Raw genomic sequence first — 16,173 nt, forward strand, 5'->3', positions numbered from 1 at the left:
GGTTCAGGATAAAGCTCTGCCCCGGTTCAGGATAAAGCTCTGCCCTGGTTCAGGATAAAGCTCTGCCCTGTTCAGGATAAAGCTCTGCCCTGGTTCAGGATAAAGCTCTGCCTGGTTCAGGATAAAGCTCTGTTCTGGTTCAGGATAAAGCTCTGCCCTGGTTCAGGATAAAGCTCTGCCCTGGTTCAGGATAAAGCTCTGCCCTGGTTCAGGATAAAGCTCTGCCCTGGTTCAGGATAAAGCTCTGCCCTGGTTCAGGATAAAGCTCTGCCCTGGTTCAGGATAAAGCTCTGCCCTGGTTCAGGATAAAGCTCTGTTCTGGTTCAGGATAAAGCTCTGTTCTGGTTCAGGATAAAGCTCTGCCCTGGTTCAGGATAAAGCTCTGCCCTGGTTCAGGATAAAGCTCTGCCCTGGTTCAGGATAAAGCTCTGCCCCGGTTCAGGATAAAGCTCTGACCTGTCCCCCCTGCCCCCCCTCAGCCCGGCGGCGCCCGCGTGCCCCTGGAGGTGGTGCTCCTGAAGAAGGCGTCCGGCTGTCGCGGCGTGATCCGGCTCCTGGACTGGTTCGAGCGCTCCGACAGCTACATCCTGGTCATGGAGCGGCCGGAACACGCCAAGGACCTGTTCGACTTCATCACGGAGCGCGGCGCCCTGTCCGAGGAGCTGGCGCGCTCCTTCTTCAGGCAGATCGCCGAGGCCGTGCGGCACTGCCACGGCGTCGGCGTCGTCCACCGCGACATCAAGGACGAGAACATCCTGGTGGACACGCGCACGGGCGAGACCAAGCTCATCGACTTCGGCTCCGGGGCGGTGCTGAGGGACACGGTGTACACCAGCTTCGACGGTGAGTCAGCGAGCCAGTGTGGCCAGTGTGGCCAGTGTGGCCTGTACGGCGCCCCCTGCTGCCCGGCACTAACCCCGCCTCTCTCCTCAGGCACGCGCGTGTACAGCCCGCCCGAGTGGATCCGCTTCCACCGGTACCACGGCCGCAGCGCCGCCGTGTGGTCGCTGGGGGTCCTGCTGTACGACATGGTGTGTGGGGACATTCCCTTCGAGCACGACGAGGACATCCTGAAGGGGGCGCCGCTGATCCGCACACGCCTGTCCAAAGGTACCACATCTGACTCCGACTTCACCGGCTTTACCCAAACCTAAAAGCTTCTTAACCACAGAGTTTGAAGCCGATTGGCCTTAACTCCCACCTGAACCGAGAGCATTTTCTCCAGTTTGGCTTTACCCCAATCCAAAAGCTCCTGGAAAAAAGTATGAAAATAACAACAAAACTGAGACGAAAACAAGGATGGAAATGTGACAAAAAAGTGACGAAAAATGACAAAAAAATGTGATGAAAAAATGAAAAAAATGTGACAAAAATGACCAAAAATGTGACAAAAATGTGACGAAAAAATGACAAAAATGTGACAAAAAAATGACAAAAATGTGACTAAAAAATGACAAAAATGTGATAAAAATGTGACAAAAAAATGACAAAAATGTGACAAAAATGTGACAAAAAAATGACAAAAATGTGACAAAAATGTGACAAAAAAGGACAAAAATGTGACAAAAAAAGGACAAAAATGTGACAAAAATGTGACAAAAAAATGACAAAAAAATGACAAAAATATGATGAAAAAATGACATAAAAATGACAAAAATATGACAAAAATGTGACAAAAAAATGACAAAAAATGACAAAAATGTGACAAAAAATGACGAAAAAATGACAAAAATGTGACAAAAAAATGACAAAAATGTGACAAAAATGAGTTGAATACCCAACAAAAAAATTGTGGGGAAAAAAATCTGCCGTGAGGAAAAAGATCCTCTCGGTTCAGGCGGGAGGTTAAGAGGTTAAGTGTTTACATTTGGGTTCAGGCGAGAGCATCAGGTTAAAGCTTTACATTTGGGTTCAGGAGGAGCGAGAGCATCAGGTTAAAGCTTTACATTTGGGTTCAGGAGGAGCATCAGGTTAAAGCTTTACATTTGGGTTCAGGAGGAGCGAGAGCATCAGGTTAAAGCTTTACATTTGGGTTCAGGAGGAGCATCAGGTTAAAGCTTTACATTTGGGTTCAGGAGGAGCATCAGGTTAAAGCTTTACATTTGGGTTCAGGCGAGAGCATCAGGTTAAAGCTTTACATTTGGGTTCAGGAGGAGCATCAGGTTAAAGCTTTACATTTGGGTTCAGGAGGAGCATCAGGTTAAAGCTTTACATTTGGGTTCAGGCGAGAGCATCAGGTTAAAGCTTTACATTTGGGTTCAGGAGGAGCATCAGGTTAAAGCTTTACATTTGGGTTCAGGAGGAGCGAGAGCATCAGGTTAAAGCTTTACATTTGGGTTCAGGAGGAGCATCAGGTTAAAGCTTTACATTTGGGTTCAGGAGGAGCATCAGGTTAAAGCTTTACATTTGGGTTCAGGAGGAGCATCAGGTTAAAGCTTTACATTTGGGTTCAGGCGAGAGCATCAGGTTAAAGCTTTACATTTGGGTTCAGGAGGAGCATCAGGTTAAAGCTTTACATTTGGGTTCAGGAGGAGCATCAGGTTAAAGCTTTACATTTGGGTTCAGGAGGAGCGAGAGCATCAGGTTAAAGCTTTACATTTGGGTTCAGACGAGAGCATCAGGTTAAAGCTTTACATTTGGGTTCAGGAGGAGCGAGAGCATCAGGTTAAAGCTTTACATTTGGGTTCAGGAGGAGCATCAGGTTAAAGCTTTACATTTGGGTTCAGGAGGAGCATCAGGTTAAAGCTTTACATTTGGGTTCAGGAGGAGCATCAGGTTAAAGCTTTACATTTGGGTTCAGGAGGAGCATCAGGTTAAAGCTTTACATTTGGGTTCAGGAGGAGCGAGAGCATCAGGTTAAAGCTTTACATTTGGGTTCAGACGAGAGCATCAGGTTAAAGCTTTACATTTGGGTTCAGGAGGAGCGAGAGCATCAGGTTAAAGCTTTACATTTGGGTTCAGGAGAGCGAGAGCATCAGGTTAAAGCTTTACATTTGGGTTCAGGAGAGCGAGAGCATCAGGTTAAAGCTTTACATTTGGGTTCAGGAGGAGCATCAGGTTAAAGCTTTACATTTGGGTTCAGGCGAGAGCATCAGGTTAAAGCTTTACATTTGGGTTCAGGAGGAGCATCAGGTTAAAGCTTTACATTTGGGTTCAGGCGAGAGCATCAGGTTAAAGCTTTACATTTGGGTTCAGGAGGAGCATCAGGTTAAAGCTTTACATTTGGGTTCAGGCGAGAGCATCAGGTTAAAGCTTTACATTTGGGTTCAGGAGGAGCATCAGGTTAAAGCTTTACATTTGGGTTCAGGAGGAGCGAGAGCATCAGGTTAAAGCTTTACATTTGGGTTCAGGAGGAGCGAGAGCATCAGGTTAAAGCTTTACATTTGGGTTCAGGAGGAGCATCAGGTTAAAGCTTTACATTTGGGTTCAGGCGAGAGCATCAGGTTAAAGCTTTACATTTGGGTTCAGGCGAGAGCATCAGGTTAAAGCTTTACATTTGGGTTCAGGAGGAGCATCAGGTTAAAGCTTTACATTTGGGTTCAGGCGAGAGCATCAGGTTAAAGCTTTACATTTGGGTTCAGGAGGAGCGAGAGCATCAGGTTAAAGCTTTACATTTGGGTTCAGGAGGAGCATCAGGTTAAAGCTTTACATTTGGGTTCAGGAGGAGCATCAGGTTAAAGCTTTACATTTGGGTTCAGGCGAGAGCATCAGGTTAAAGCTTTACATTTGGGTTCAGGAGGAGCGAGAGCATCAGGTTAAAGCTTTACATTTGGGTTCAGGAGGAGCATCAGGTTAAAGCTTTACATTTGGGTTCAGGAGGAGCATCAGGTTAAAGCTTTACATTTGGGTTCAGGAGGAGCGAGAGCATCAGGTTAAAGCTTTACATTTGGGTTCAGGAGGAGCGAGAGCATCAGGTTAAAGCTTTACATTTGGGTTCAGGAGGAGCATCAGGTTAAAGCTTTACATTTGGGTTCAGGCGAGAGCATCAGGTTAAAGCTTTACATTTGGGTTCAGGCGAGAGCATCAGGTTAAAGCTTTACATTTGGGTTCAGGAGGAGCATCAGGTTAAAGCTTTACATTTGGGTTCAGGCGAGAGCATCAGGTTAAAGCTTTACATTTGGGTTCAGGAGGAGCGAGAGCATCAGGTTAAAGCTTTACATTTGGGTTCAGGAGGAGCATCAGGTTAAAGCTTTACATTTGGGTTCAGGCGAGAGCATCAGGTTAAAGCTTTAGATTTGGGTTCAGGAGGAGCATCAGGTTAAAGCTTTAGATTTGGGTTCAGGAGGAGCATCAGGTTAAAGCTTTACATTTGGGTTCAGGAGGAGCGAGAGCATCAGGTTAAAGCTTTACATTTGGGTTCAGGAGGAGCATCAGGTTAAAGCTTTACATTTGGGTTCAGGCGGAGCGAGAGCATCAGGTTAAAGCTTTACATTTGGGTTCAGGAGGAGCATCAGGTTAAAGCTTTACATTTGGGTTCAGGAGGAGCGAGAGCATCAGGTTAAAGCTTTACATTTGGGTTCAGGAGGAGCATCAGGTTAAAGCTTTACATTTGGGTTCAGGAGGAGCGAGAGCATCAGGTTAAAGCTTTACATTTGGGTTCAGGAGGAGCGAGAGCATCAGGTTAAAGCTTTACATTTGGGTTCAGGCGAGAGCATCAGGTTAAAGCTTTACATTTGGGTTCAGGAGGAGCGAGAGCATCAGGTTAAAGCTTTACATTTGGGTTCAGGAGGAGCATCAGGTTAAAGCTTTACATTTGGGTTCAGGCGAGAGCATCAGGTTAAAGCTTTACATTTGGGTTCAGGAGGAGCGAGAGCATCAGGTTAAAGCTTTACATTTGGGTTCAGGCGAGAGCATCAGGTTAAAGCTTTACATTTGGGTTCAGGCGAGAGCATCAGGTTAAAGCTTTACATTTGGGTTCAGGCGAGGTAACCGCATCAGGCTGAAGCTTCTTCTCGACCTCTAACACGGCTCCCTCTGTCCTCGCAGAATGCCAGCAGCTGATTGGCTGGTGCCTCTCTCTCCGTCCCGCCGATCGCCCCTCCCTCGACGACATCCTGAACCACGCCTGGATGCAGGGCGCCCCCTGTGGCCACCAGGAGGAGCGCGGGCCTGAGCTGGTCCTTCACAGCATCGCTCCGTCGCCCACCACTGTAGTAACTGTACCCACTGTGCCCGCGGCGCCCCCTGCTGTGCCCGCGGCGCCGCTGCGGTGACCACGGCCTCACAGACTCTCACACTACTGTCCTTCTGAAGTGCCTCAACCCGGACACACCTGGAAATACTTGAAAACCAGTCCAGAGAAACGGCAGATATTTATTATGAGCTTATTTATTCACACACATCTGGACCACAGCTGTAGGCCGTGTTTCCTGAAGGTCTGGACAAACATCTGCCTCAGAGTCGGGTCCAAACGGGTCCAGAACGTTAAAGAACTTCCTCAACGAAAGATGAAATTGTAAATTATTCTAGAAACTATTTTTATACGAGTGTTTGAATAAATATTTTTGTCAGTGATTTCCCGCCTGGGCTTTTCTTCTGAACCGTGTTCTTCAGAGTTTAGATCGAGTTTATTTGGAGAAGTCGTTTCCACAGACGTTCGAGACGACGATGCTGATGAATATAATGAATAATAATGATGCCTAATAAAGTGGAACGTCCTTTTTCAGTAGTTTTTCCCTTAACTGGACTTAACCTGAAACTGATCCTCCAGGTCTGAGATTAAAGTCCGTGATTCAAACTGAGACACAAAACCATCCATGAGTTTCATTATTACATCTTTATTATTACATTTAGTTTGTTTGTTTGTCCCTCCCTCATATAAACTGCGTTCATTAGGGCTGTGCAATTAATCGAAATTCGATTACGATTTCGATCACAACAGTAAACGATTACAAAATTAGCATAATCGCAAAAAAAATCGATTTTAATTGTTTTTATCAACAATTTTTTTTTTTTTTTTTTTTTAAATTTTCTTTTTTTCTAATTTTTAATTTTTGGATTTTTGTCTTTTTTTTTAATGAATTTTTGTCTTTTTTTTTATGGATTTTTGTCATTTTTTTAATGAATTTTTGTCTTTTTTTGATGGATTTTTGTCATTTTTTTAATGAATTTTTGTCATTTTTTTAATGAATTTTTGTCACTTTTTTGATGGATTTTTGTCACTTTTTTAATGGATTTTTGTCACTTTTTTGTTGGATTTTTGTCACTTTTTTGCTGGATTTTTTTAAAGGCAACAAATAATCATTTAAATAATCGTGATTATTATTGTTTCAATAATCGAGCAGCCGTAGCGTTCATGCCGTTTTACTCGTCTGTCCTTTTGTTTTATGGATTAGACTCTGGAATAAAGTCGACTGAAGTTTCCGTTCATGTTTGTAAATGAGGATCTGCCGTCACTTCCTCAGCTTTTTTTCCGAGAAACTTTTTAAGGAAGTTGTTTTTTCAGCGTTTCTGTGAAGCCTCGACCTGGACGGTGACGTTTCCCCTCAGCCTCTGCGGTCGCGGGTTCCACTTCCTGTCGAAGCTCGAGCTGTTTCTGACTCTTCTCAGAAACTCCCCCCGAGCTCCTGAAACTCTGCGTCTGCAGGCGTGTTGCTTAGCGTGTTGGTAAGCGTGTTGTTAGACGTGTTGTTAGACGTGTCAAAGCCTCAGTGCAGCTGCTGCTCGTCCTGAGTCAAACCACAGCTTCAGCTCAGACCCTGGAGCTCTGGTGGGGGTCGAGCGGGTCGAGGGTCGAGCGGGTCGTCCTGTGGTTCCACACTCACACTGTGGTTGTGTCTTTGGGCAGGACACTTCTCTCGCTCCCCAGTGTTTGCAGACACAGCTGAAGGAGTGAAGCGCTTGGGGCCTAAAGCAGGAGGTCGTGTCATTTCCCTTCAGCCTCGCACTGATCTTTACTCACTAGTGTTTTTAACATCAATAAACTAAACTAACAAACTCTATATTTAGTTACACCATGGTCTGGGTGAATACTGGACTCTGATTGGCTGGTGCATTATTTTGGATTTAGTGTTTGCTAAATGTTTGTAGAGGAGAGTGAGCAGCTAGGTTAGCTACTGTTAATAACATATGAGCTTTACATTTCTATTGGAAACGGTTAAGGCTATTCTGGGGAAAAGCAACAAAACTGGAACAATGATGGAAATGTGACAAAAAAAGTGACGAAAACTTGATGAAAGAGTGGCAAAAATGTCAAGAAATTGACAAAAAATGGAGGCAAAAATAAAAAAAAAAATGAAAAAAAAAAAGAAAAAATTTAAAAAAAAGAAAAAAAGAAAAAACAGAAAAAAACGACAAAAAAACGAGTAAAAAATGACCAAAAAAAATTGAAAAAAAATTGTAAGAAAATGAAAAAAAAAATTAAACAAAAAAATACTAAAAAAATGAAAAAAATGACAAAAAAACGACTAAAAAACAACAAAAAAAACACCAAAAAATGAAAACAATGAAAAAAAATGAACTAAAATTTGACAAAAAATGACAAAAAAAGACAAAAAAAGAAAAAAAAAAAAAAAATTGACAAAAAACGACAAAAAAAGGACAAATAATGTGAAAAATAAGGTAAATAAGTGGTGCCCACGAGTGGCGCATATCGGTGTTTCCTTCCAGGGAAAAGTGTTTCCGGGTTAGTCCTGTTGTGTTGTGATTCTGTGCTGATGTTGTGTCGTTGAGCCTGACTGAGATCCTCGTAATAGCTGCGGAGAATGACTCGCTCTGAGACCAGCCTTCAGTGACCGGCTAATAACCCACACAAAATAGTCCCGTAGTCTGGCAGGTTTAGTGACTTTAGTCAATGAAAAACACATTTATTATAAATGTTAGGTTTGTGGGACCCTGGTATAAGCGGATTAAACAACGAGGAGCCGCGTTAGACGTTATAATGCAGGAGGAACAACACTGTGTCGGCCGTTAGAACCGGCTAACGCGGCTCCGAGCTGTTTAATCCTTACTTATTTAAGAAGTAAATATGAGTTTGCCACAAGCACTCGTTCTCAGGCCGGTGTTTAACGACAACTGTCCCGAGAATGGTGATTTTTTATCTTTAGGCAGTGGAATGACGTTTACCCTCTTCCATTCTTGAGGACTTTTGGTGAGACTTAGTTTAATGACATGACTCACTGCTGGAGCAAACATTTCTGCAGTCATTTCAACAAGTGACAATCAGTTTCATCCACGCCAGGCGGGTTATTCTTTAGATTTTTCAGAATGTTTTCAATTTTGCATGTTTCAGTATTCAAAAAATCCTCAGACTCTCTACCTTTGTCGTAAAATAATCATTAAAATAGTTTGCAATCTCAATTGGTTTCGTCATAAAGTTTCCATCCACTTCTATAAATGATATTGCCTCTTTTTTCTTCCCGTTAAATCATTTATTATGTTCCATAGTTTCTTATTATCATTTTTAATATTGTCGATTCTAATTCCATAGTGCAGTTTCCTCTTGTTTCTGTTCAGTTTTGTAGTTTGATTTCTCAGTTTACGGTAGAAGATCCTCTGCCTTCCTGAGAGATGCTGTTTCCTTTGCTTGTTCCCGGTGTTTTATTCGTTGTTTTAGATCTTTATCCAGCCCGGGTGTTTCTTTGTTCTTTACTTTGAACCTTCTGACTGGAGCTGCTTTAATATGGACAGAAAAGTATCATTCAACTTTAGCCTGGCCTCGTCAACATGACTTATTACAGCTGCCCCTTTAGCGCTTCGGATTTCCTTAATAAAATCTTCTTTTATGAACTTTTTATAAGATCTTTTGTTGTAAATGCTTGGACCACACTCTTCTATGTGGTTTTCCTCACTGTGAGAGTCAGGTTATTCACTGCGTCCAGCTCGGATAGATCGTGCTTTAGTACAGAGTCAGGAGTATTCGTGCAGATGTGATCAATGCATGACCGAGCTGCTGACTGGGGGGGTCACCCTAAACCCCATGAGGGTGAGGGTAACCCCCCCGTAAGAGTGAGGGTAAACCCCCCATGAGGGTGAGGGTGAGGGTGACTCCTGTAACCCCCGTGAGGGTGAAGCTAACTCCCCAGTTAGAAAGTGAACACAGTGTTTTGTTAATAATGAATGTAATTATTAGAGAAAATGAGTCACGATTAAACGTGTGTTGACGTGTGTCAGAGCGGTGTCACACACACACACACACACACACACACACACACACACACACACACACACACACACACACACACACACACACACACCCCTCCCCCCCTCACCTTCCCGTAAACACTCTCTTCCTCATTCCGCTGAGGCCGATGAGGAAACACGACTGACAGACGGGAAACGCTCACACACTTACGGGCAGCGAGTGGGCGGGGCTCCGGGGGCGGGGCTCAGGGGGCGGGGCTCAGTGGGCGGGGCTCAGGGGGCGGGGCTCAGGGGGCGGGGCTCATTGACCTGTTGAACCTTAGTTTACTAACTTTCTGAATGTTGAAACTCGGTGCTGCTTCAGCTAAATGTGACGATGTGAGTGTTTGAACCTCATCTGAAAAACCCACAAAACTAAACTGAGCTTTTTCCTCAAGTCACTTTTTTTTATCACTTTTTTGTCGGGCAGTCGACTCATTTTTGTCACTTTTTCGTGACTTTTTCGTCAAATTATTCACATTTTTTTATGTCAAATTCTTATCATTTTTTCGTCCATTTTTTTGTCAAATTTTTTATCACTTTTTTTGCTGGGCAGTCGTCTAATTTTTGTCACAAAAGTAGTTTGTTCTGATTCTGGATGTAGTTTCCCATTTGTCTGATTTACTTAGAAATGATAATAACGAATAACTTTAGCAGTTAGTTTCACCAAAAAGGTGTTTAAGCCTGAAGACATTTGAATGTATCAGTTTATCAAATGTTGTTGTTTTAATAAAGCACAAACCAATCGAAACAGTAAGTTAAAGAGTGCCTCTGTGGACAGCTCTGTTTCACTGCAGTAAACTGTGGTTTATGTTTTGTTATTGGTGGAATAAGTTGGAATCACTGACTCTTTCAGTCTCAAAAGTCCAATAAAGTCCATGATTAAATGGAGAATATTAGTGCAGTCACTCGTACATGATACATAAGGTCATAAAGCCGCCCCTTATTTCTGTTGAATCTGCTTTTTTCCTTTTCCAGGACAGTCACGTGATGAAAACATGTTGTGGAGCCTGGTCCTGTAAAGCATCGCCTCACTTTATTTAAGAGGTTTGTTTTCATGGGACGTTCAGAGTGAATCCTCCAGGGCTCGGAACAACTGCATCCACACTGTAAAATACATGTTCTGCAAACTGCTCCAACCCTTTTTAGAGCAATATTCTTTACACGGTTTGACGACTATCTGACTGAAAATCCTGATAAATCTTATATTAATCTAAGCTCTGAATCCTCAGTTTCTGTCCTTTTGGCTCCTCAGAATGTGGCTTTGATTCTTGACTGAACTTTCTGTTAAAAACTTAAACTGTGATTGTCTGGAGGACTTTGGACTACAGAGAAGTGATCCTGATGAGACTCTGCTAAAGATCATGGATAAAACCTGGCGTCAGATCAGAGGTATTTATCTGTTTATCACCGTCTTATAATCAAGTCCTGCATCTAGATTTACAGGGTTTATTGGCTTGGCCTAAGTTAATGTCAGAGAAGTGAGATTTCTTTTGTTTCATCAGATTCTAACTTGGGCCTAGAACAAAATGACTCTGTGACTCTGACCTTTGCCCTTCCTGACCCCGCCCCCTTCCTTTTGCTTCACACTTACACTAATTCTTTGAACTGAACATTCGTTTCCTCTCAGAGTTTCAGATTCAGATACGAGTGTATAAATACAGGGGCGGACCGGCCACATGTCCGTTCTGGAAGAGCACAGAACCGAGCTTTACCCAAATCTAAAAGCTAAAAAGAAAAGCATCAAAATAGCGAGAAAAAGGGGATGAAAACATGAGGAAAACACGGACAAAAAAACACAACAAAATAAAAAAATAAATAAAAATGTGACAAAAATTGTGACAAAAAAATGTGACAAAAATTCAACAAAAATGTGACAAAAATTCAACAAAAATGTGACAAAAAATCAACAAAAATGTGACAAAAAATCAACAAAAATGTGACAAAAATTCAACAAAAATGTGACAAAAATTCAACAAAAATGTGACAAAAATTCAACAAAAATGTGACAAAAATTCAACAAAAATGTGACAAAAAATCAACAAAAATGTGACAAAAAATCAACAAAAATGTGACAAAAAATCAACAAAAATGTGACAAAAATTCAGCAAAAATGTGACAAAAATTCAACAAAAATGTGACAAAAAATCAACAAAAATGTGACAAAAAATCAACAAAAATGTGACAAAAAATCAACAAAAATGTGACAAAAATTCAACAAAAATGTGACAAAAATTCAACAAAAATGTGACAAAAATTCAACAAAAATGTGACAAAAATTCAACAAAAATGTGACAAAAAAATGTGACAAAAATTCAACAAAAATGTGACAAAAATTCAACAAAAATGTGACAAAAATTCAACAAAAATGTGACAAAAAATCAACAAAAATGTGACAAAAATTCAACAAAAATGTGACAAAAATTCAACAAAAATGTGACAAAAAAATGTGACAAAAATTCAACAAAAATGTGACAAAAATTCAACAAAAATGTGACAAAAATTCAACAAAAATGTGACAAAAAATCAACAAAAATGTGACAAAAATTCAACAAAAATGTGACAAAAAAATGTGACAAAAATTCAACAAAAATGTGACAAAAATTCAACAAAAATGTGACAAAAATTCAACAAAAATGTGACAAAAATTCAACAAAAATGTGACAAAAAATCAACAAAAATGTGACAAAAAATCAACAAAAATGTGACAAAAAATCAACAAAAATGTGACAAAAATTCAACAAAAATGTGACAAAAATTCAACAAAAATGTGACAAAAAATCTACAAAAATGTGACAAAAAATCAACAAAAATGTGACAAAAATTCAACAAAAATGTGACAAAAATTCAACAAAAATGTGACAAAAATTCAACAAAAATGTGACAAAAATTCAACAAAAATGTGACAAAAAAATGTGACAAAAATTCAACAAAAATGTGACAAAAATTCAACAAAAATGTGACAAAAATTCAACAAAAATGTGACAAAAAATCAACAAAAATGTGACAAAAATTCAACAAAAATGTGACAAAAAATCAACAAAAATGTGACAAAAATTCAACAAAAATGTGACAAAAATTCAACAAAAATGTGACAAAAAAATGTGACAAAAATTCAACAAAAATGTGACAAAAATTCAACAAAAATGTGACAAAAAAATGTGACAAAAATTCAACAAAAATGTGACAAAAATTCAACAAAAATGTGACAAAAATTCAACAAAAATGTGACAAAAATTCAACAAAAATGTGACAAAAATTCAACAAAAATGTGACAAAAAATCAACAAAAATGTGACAAAAATTCAACAAAAATGTGACAAAAATTCAACAAAAATGTGACAAAAATTCAACAAAAATGTGACAAAAAATCAACAAAAATGTGACAAAAATTCAACAAAAATGTGACAAAAATTCAACAAAAATGTGACAAAAAAATGTGACAAAAATTCAACAAAAATGTGACAAAAAAATGTGACAAAAATTCAACAAAAATGTGACAAAAATTCAACAAAAATGTGACAAAAATTCAACAAAAATGTGACAAAAATTCAACAAAAATGTGACAAAAATTCAACAAAAATGTGACAAAAATTCAACAAAAATGTGACAAAAAAATGTGACAAAAATTCAACAAAAATGTGACAAAAAAATGTGACAAAAATTCAACAAAAATGTGACAAAAAAATGTGACAAAAATTCAACAAAAATGTGACAAAAATTCAACAAAAATGTGACAAAAATTCAACAAAAATGTGACAAAAATTCAACAAAAATGTGACAAAAATTCAACAAAAATGTGACAAAAATTCAACAAAAATGTGACAAAAAATCAACAAAAATGTGACAAAAATTCAACAAAAATGTGACAAAAATTCAACAAAAATGTGACAAAAAAATGTGACAAAAATTCAACAAAAATGTGACAAAAATTCAACAAAAATGTGACAAAAATTCAACAAAAATGTGACAAAAACTCAACAAAATTCGATTCGAGCTGATTTCCGATCAGCGTCTAATCTGAGAAACAATAGTGAACGTTTGAAACACTGAACAAGGACAGTGATTCAGGAGTCTCTCTACATCAGAAAGAGCCTTTAAAGGACCCTGACGACAGAACTGTTCAGCCTCCGTGTCTGGAGAGAGGGTGCGTTAGAACAGTGGTTCCCAACCTGGGGGGCGGGGCTTCCTCCCGGGGGCTCCTGGGACGGCAGGTGAGACGGCAGGTGAGACGGCAGGTGGGACGGCAGGTGGGACGGCAGGTGGGACGGCGGGTGGGCCCGGAGCTTTGTCTGGTCAGAGGGTCAGGTCGTACATTTGCACAAATTAAAATGGGTAAAAACCAGGTCAGGTGCATAAAACTGTCTACTTTCAGAGAATGTGTTTAAATGGATATCGGTAAATATTTTCAAGTTTGGATTTTTTTTAATGTATTTCTTTGGACTGAGGGGGCGTGGCCTGACTACAGCATAGATACAGACGGCGTCTCTGGAATCGCCCATATATGGTCATGTTTGAAAACAGTTAAGGGGGAAAACAATGTGGAGAAAAATCTAAACTTTCTCTAATTATTCAAAAACGACTTTAACAAATGCTGAATTATAAATATAGTTTCTACTAAATAAAGATACAAAGACATGGGGAGGAGCAAAGTGGTTCAACAGCCCATAAATACATGAGTAACGGAGAATGCTAACCTGATGCTTCATGTTAGCATCGGGTTAATGCTAACGGTTAGCTAGTGCTTGCTATAACTGCAGTTTTTTCACTTCTACAGAACAATCTGCTGTGAGAAAATATCCATATGAGCCTGATTTAGACTTGACTTTATTTATGTGATAAATAAGTTGATTTTCCACCAGAAAATGGCTAAAAAGAGGGAAAAATTGTGTTTCTCCAAAGATTCTATTTTCCCCCTCGGCGAAGCCACGCCCCCTTCTATGACAAGATGCCGTCTGTATCTATGCGCAGGAGGGGCGTGGCCTGTCTACAGCCTGCGCAGGAGGGGCGTGGCCTGACTACAGCATGTGCAGGAGGGGGCGTGGCCTGACTACAGCCTGCGCAGGAGGGGCGTGGCCTGACTACAGCCTGCGCAGGAGGGGCGTGGCCTGACTGCAGCATGCGCAGGAGGGGCGTGGCCTGACTACAGCCTGCGCAGGAGGGGCGTGGCCTGACTACAGCCTGCGCAGGAGGGGAATCAAGAACAAAGTTTGGGAACCGCTGCAGTAGAAGGTCTTATTTTGAATGAATTACAAGATCAAGCTTTCGTCCATAAGATCCACTTGATCTGATGCTTCTGATGGTTAAAAACCCAAAATCACAAAAAATAATACAATGTGTGGAACTTTTCTGGAGCAATTTGTTATTTATGTTCCCATAGTGTGCTTGTTTCAAAAGGACGCATATTTAAAAAAACTTAAAAACCAGCTCTTATCCACCTTCTTTTTCCACGTATTTAATATTTTTAGTATTGTCTTTATTATTGTAAAATGTGAAGTCTGTGGCTTTTACACTTTTTTAAATAATTGGAGTCAGAAATGCCCATTTTCCACAAACTTCCCGCTTCAGGAGCCAGTTTCTCCTAACCTGCAGGGACTCTGCGTGTGGAACTTTTTGTGGAAGAAGTTTAACTATTGTACTTTATAAAAATCAAAAGTATTTCCTATTTCCTGGAACAAAAGTCATTTTCTAAGCCCTTTCTGAGCGCTCGAGCCGAGGGCCATAGGGAAGTGTTCAGGCGCCATCTAGTGGTTTAATCAGGCCATTGTTGAGTGTTAGTTTCGCAGTGACCATGGAGTCAGAGAATGTATTTGGAACAATTTAAATGTTTGCGTTTTCAAGTATAAATAGTCTATTCGGGAGTAAGTCTTGTCTAGAATTTGGGAACAACAGACGATACAGATCTTGGAAAGTGAAATCTTTATTATTTAACATGTTTTGATTACATATCTTATACATATATTGATTATGTGACGATCAGGGGATGCATCCAAAATATCATTAATGTTTTAACGTTTTGACACTGATATTTTTATGAGATTGTGAAGTAACGCCGACTGTAACAAGTGAATTTCTCCTTTGTGAGATGAATAAAGGTTTTTCTTATCTTATCTCTTATCTTATATACAATTTGCATAATAGTTTGGAGCAGTGTAGACGTTAGTTTATTAGGACATGACCTCAGTGCAGTAGAAGCAGGATGTCGATCTGATAAAGGCTGTTTGAGTTAGAGCTTCACAAAGACGGTCCTTGAACCACGTGGTCACTGAGGCACCTGAGCTGTTTAGCAGAACATTTAAGGCAAGTCTATTTCTCTGCTCATCCTGAAAGAGCACCGGATTTTTGACACTTTATACATTTTTAAAGAGCTTTTTTCGGACCCAGTGCAGCCTCGACCACCTTCCTCGCTCCTCAATGTGGTCAATGCGGCCTGGGTTTCACTGAGCAGCAGCTGATCAGCTGTCACCACACACACACACACACACACACACACACACACACACACACACACACACACACACACACACACACACACACACACACACACACACACACACACACACACACACACACACACACACACACACACGCACGCACACACACACACACACACACTCTCTCACTCTCGGACCCTCGAGCCGTCGCTCAGAGGACCTGGTCCCCCTGAACAGACACTGCAGCAGAGACGGACTCTCTCTGGGCCGGGTTTAGGCTGGTCTGTGTGTGCGGGTCCACAGGTCTGTGTGTGGTTCCTCAGGTCTGTGTGCGGGTCCACAGGTCTGTGTGCGGGTCCACAGGTCTGTGTGTGCGGGTCCACAGGTAGGACATTTCTCTTGGATTTATAATAATAGCTTCTTGATCTCATGCAAGATGCAATTTCTCCATCTGTGAGATCAATAAAGTATCATCTTATCTTATCTTATCTTTGCCCTTTTTTGGAGTTATAATAATGGCTTCTTGATCTGTCCGGGACGATATGGTCGTCATAGTGATGGCGAAGTTTGTAGCTGATGCGACTCTGGCCGTTTTACTGCAGTTAAAGCAAACAGTGAAA

General features: G+C 40.7%; 1 protein-coding gene across 1 annotated transcript; it reads left to right on the forward strand.

The window, feature by feature from the left end:
- Positions 1-476: 476 nt before the first annotated feature.
- LOC306982866 (serine/threonine-protein kinase pim-1-like) lies at positions 477-5,213 on the forward strand (the record flags this gene model as incomplete). Its single annotated transcript, XM_079583317.1, has 3 exons — positions 477-843; positions 934-1,110; positions 4,987-5,213. Exons 1-3 carry the CDS (start codon positions 594-596, stop codon positions 5,211-5,213), a joined length of 654 nt encoding a protein of 217 aa, XP_079439443.1. The 5' UTR covers positions 477-593.
- Between the last annotated feature and the right edge of the window lie 10,960 nt (positions 5,214-16,173).

The sequence above is a fragment of the Gobius niger genome (genome assembly GCF_951799975.1).
Source record: "Gobius niger genome assembly, contig: SCAFFOLD_197, whole genome shotgun sequence".
Classification (NCBI taxonomy): domain Eukaryota; kingdom Metazoa; phylum Chordata; class Actinopteri; order Gobiiformes; family Gobiidae; genus Gobius; species Gobius niger.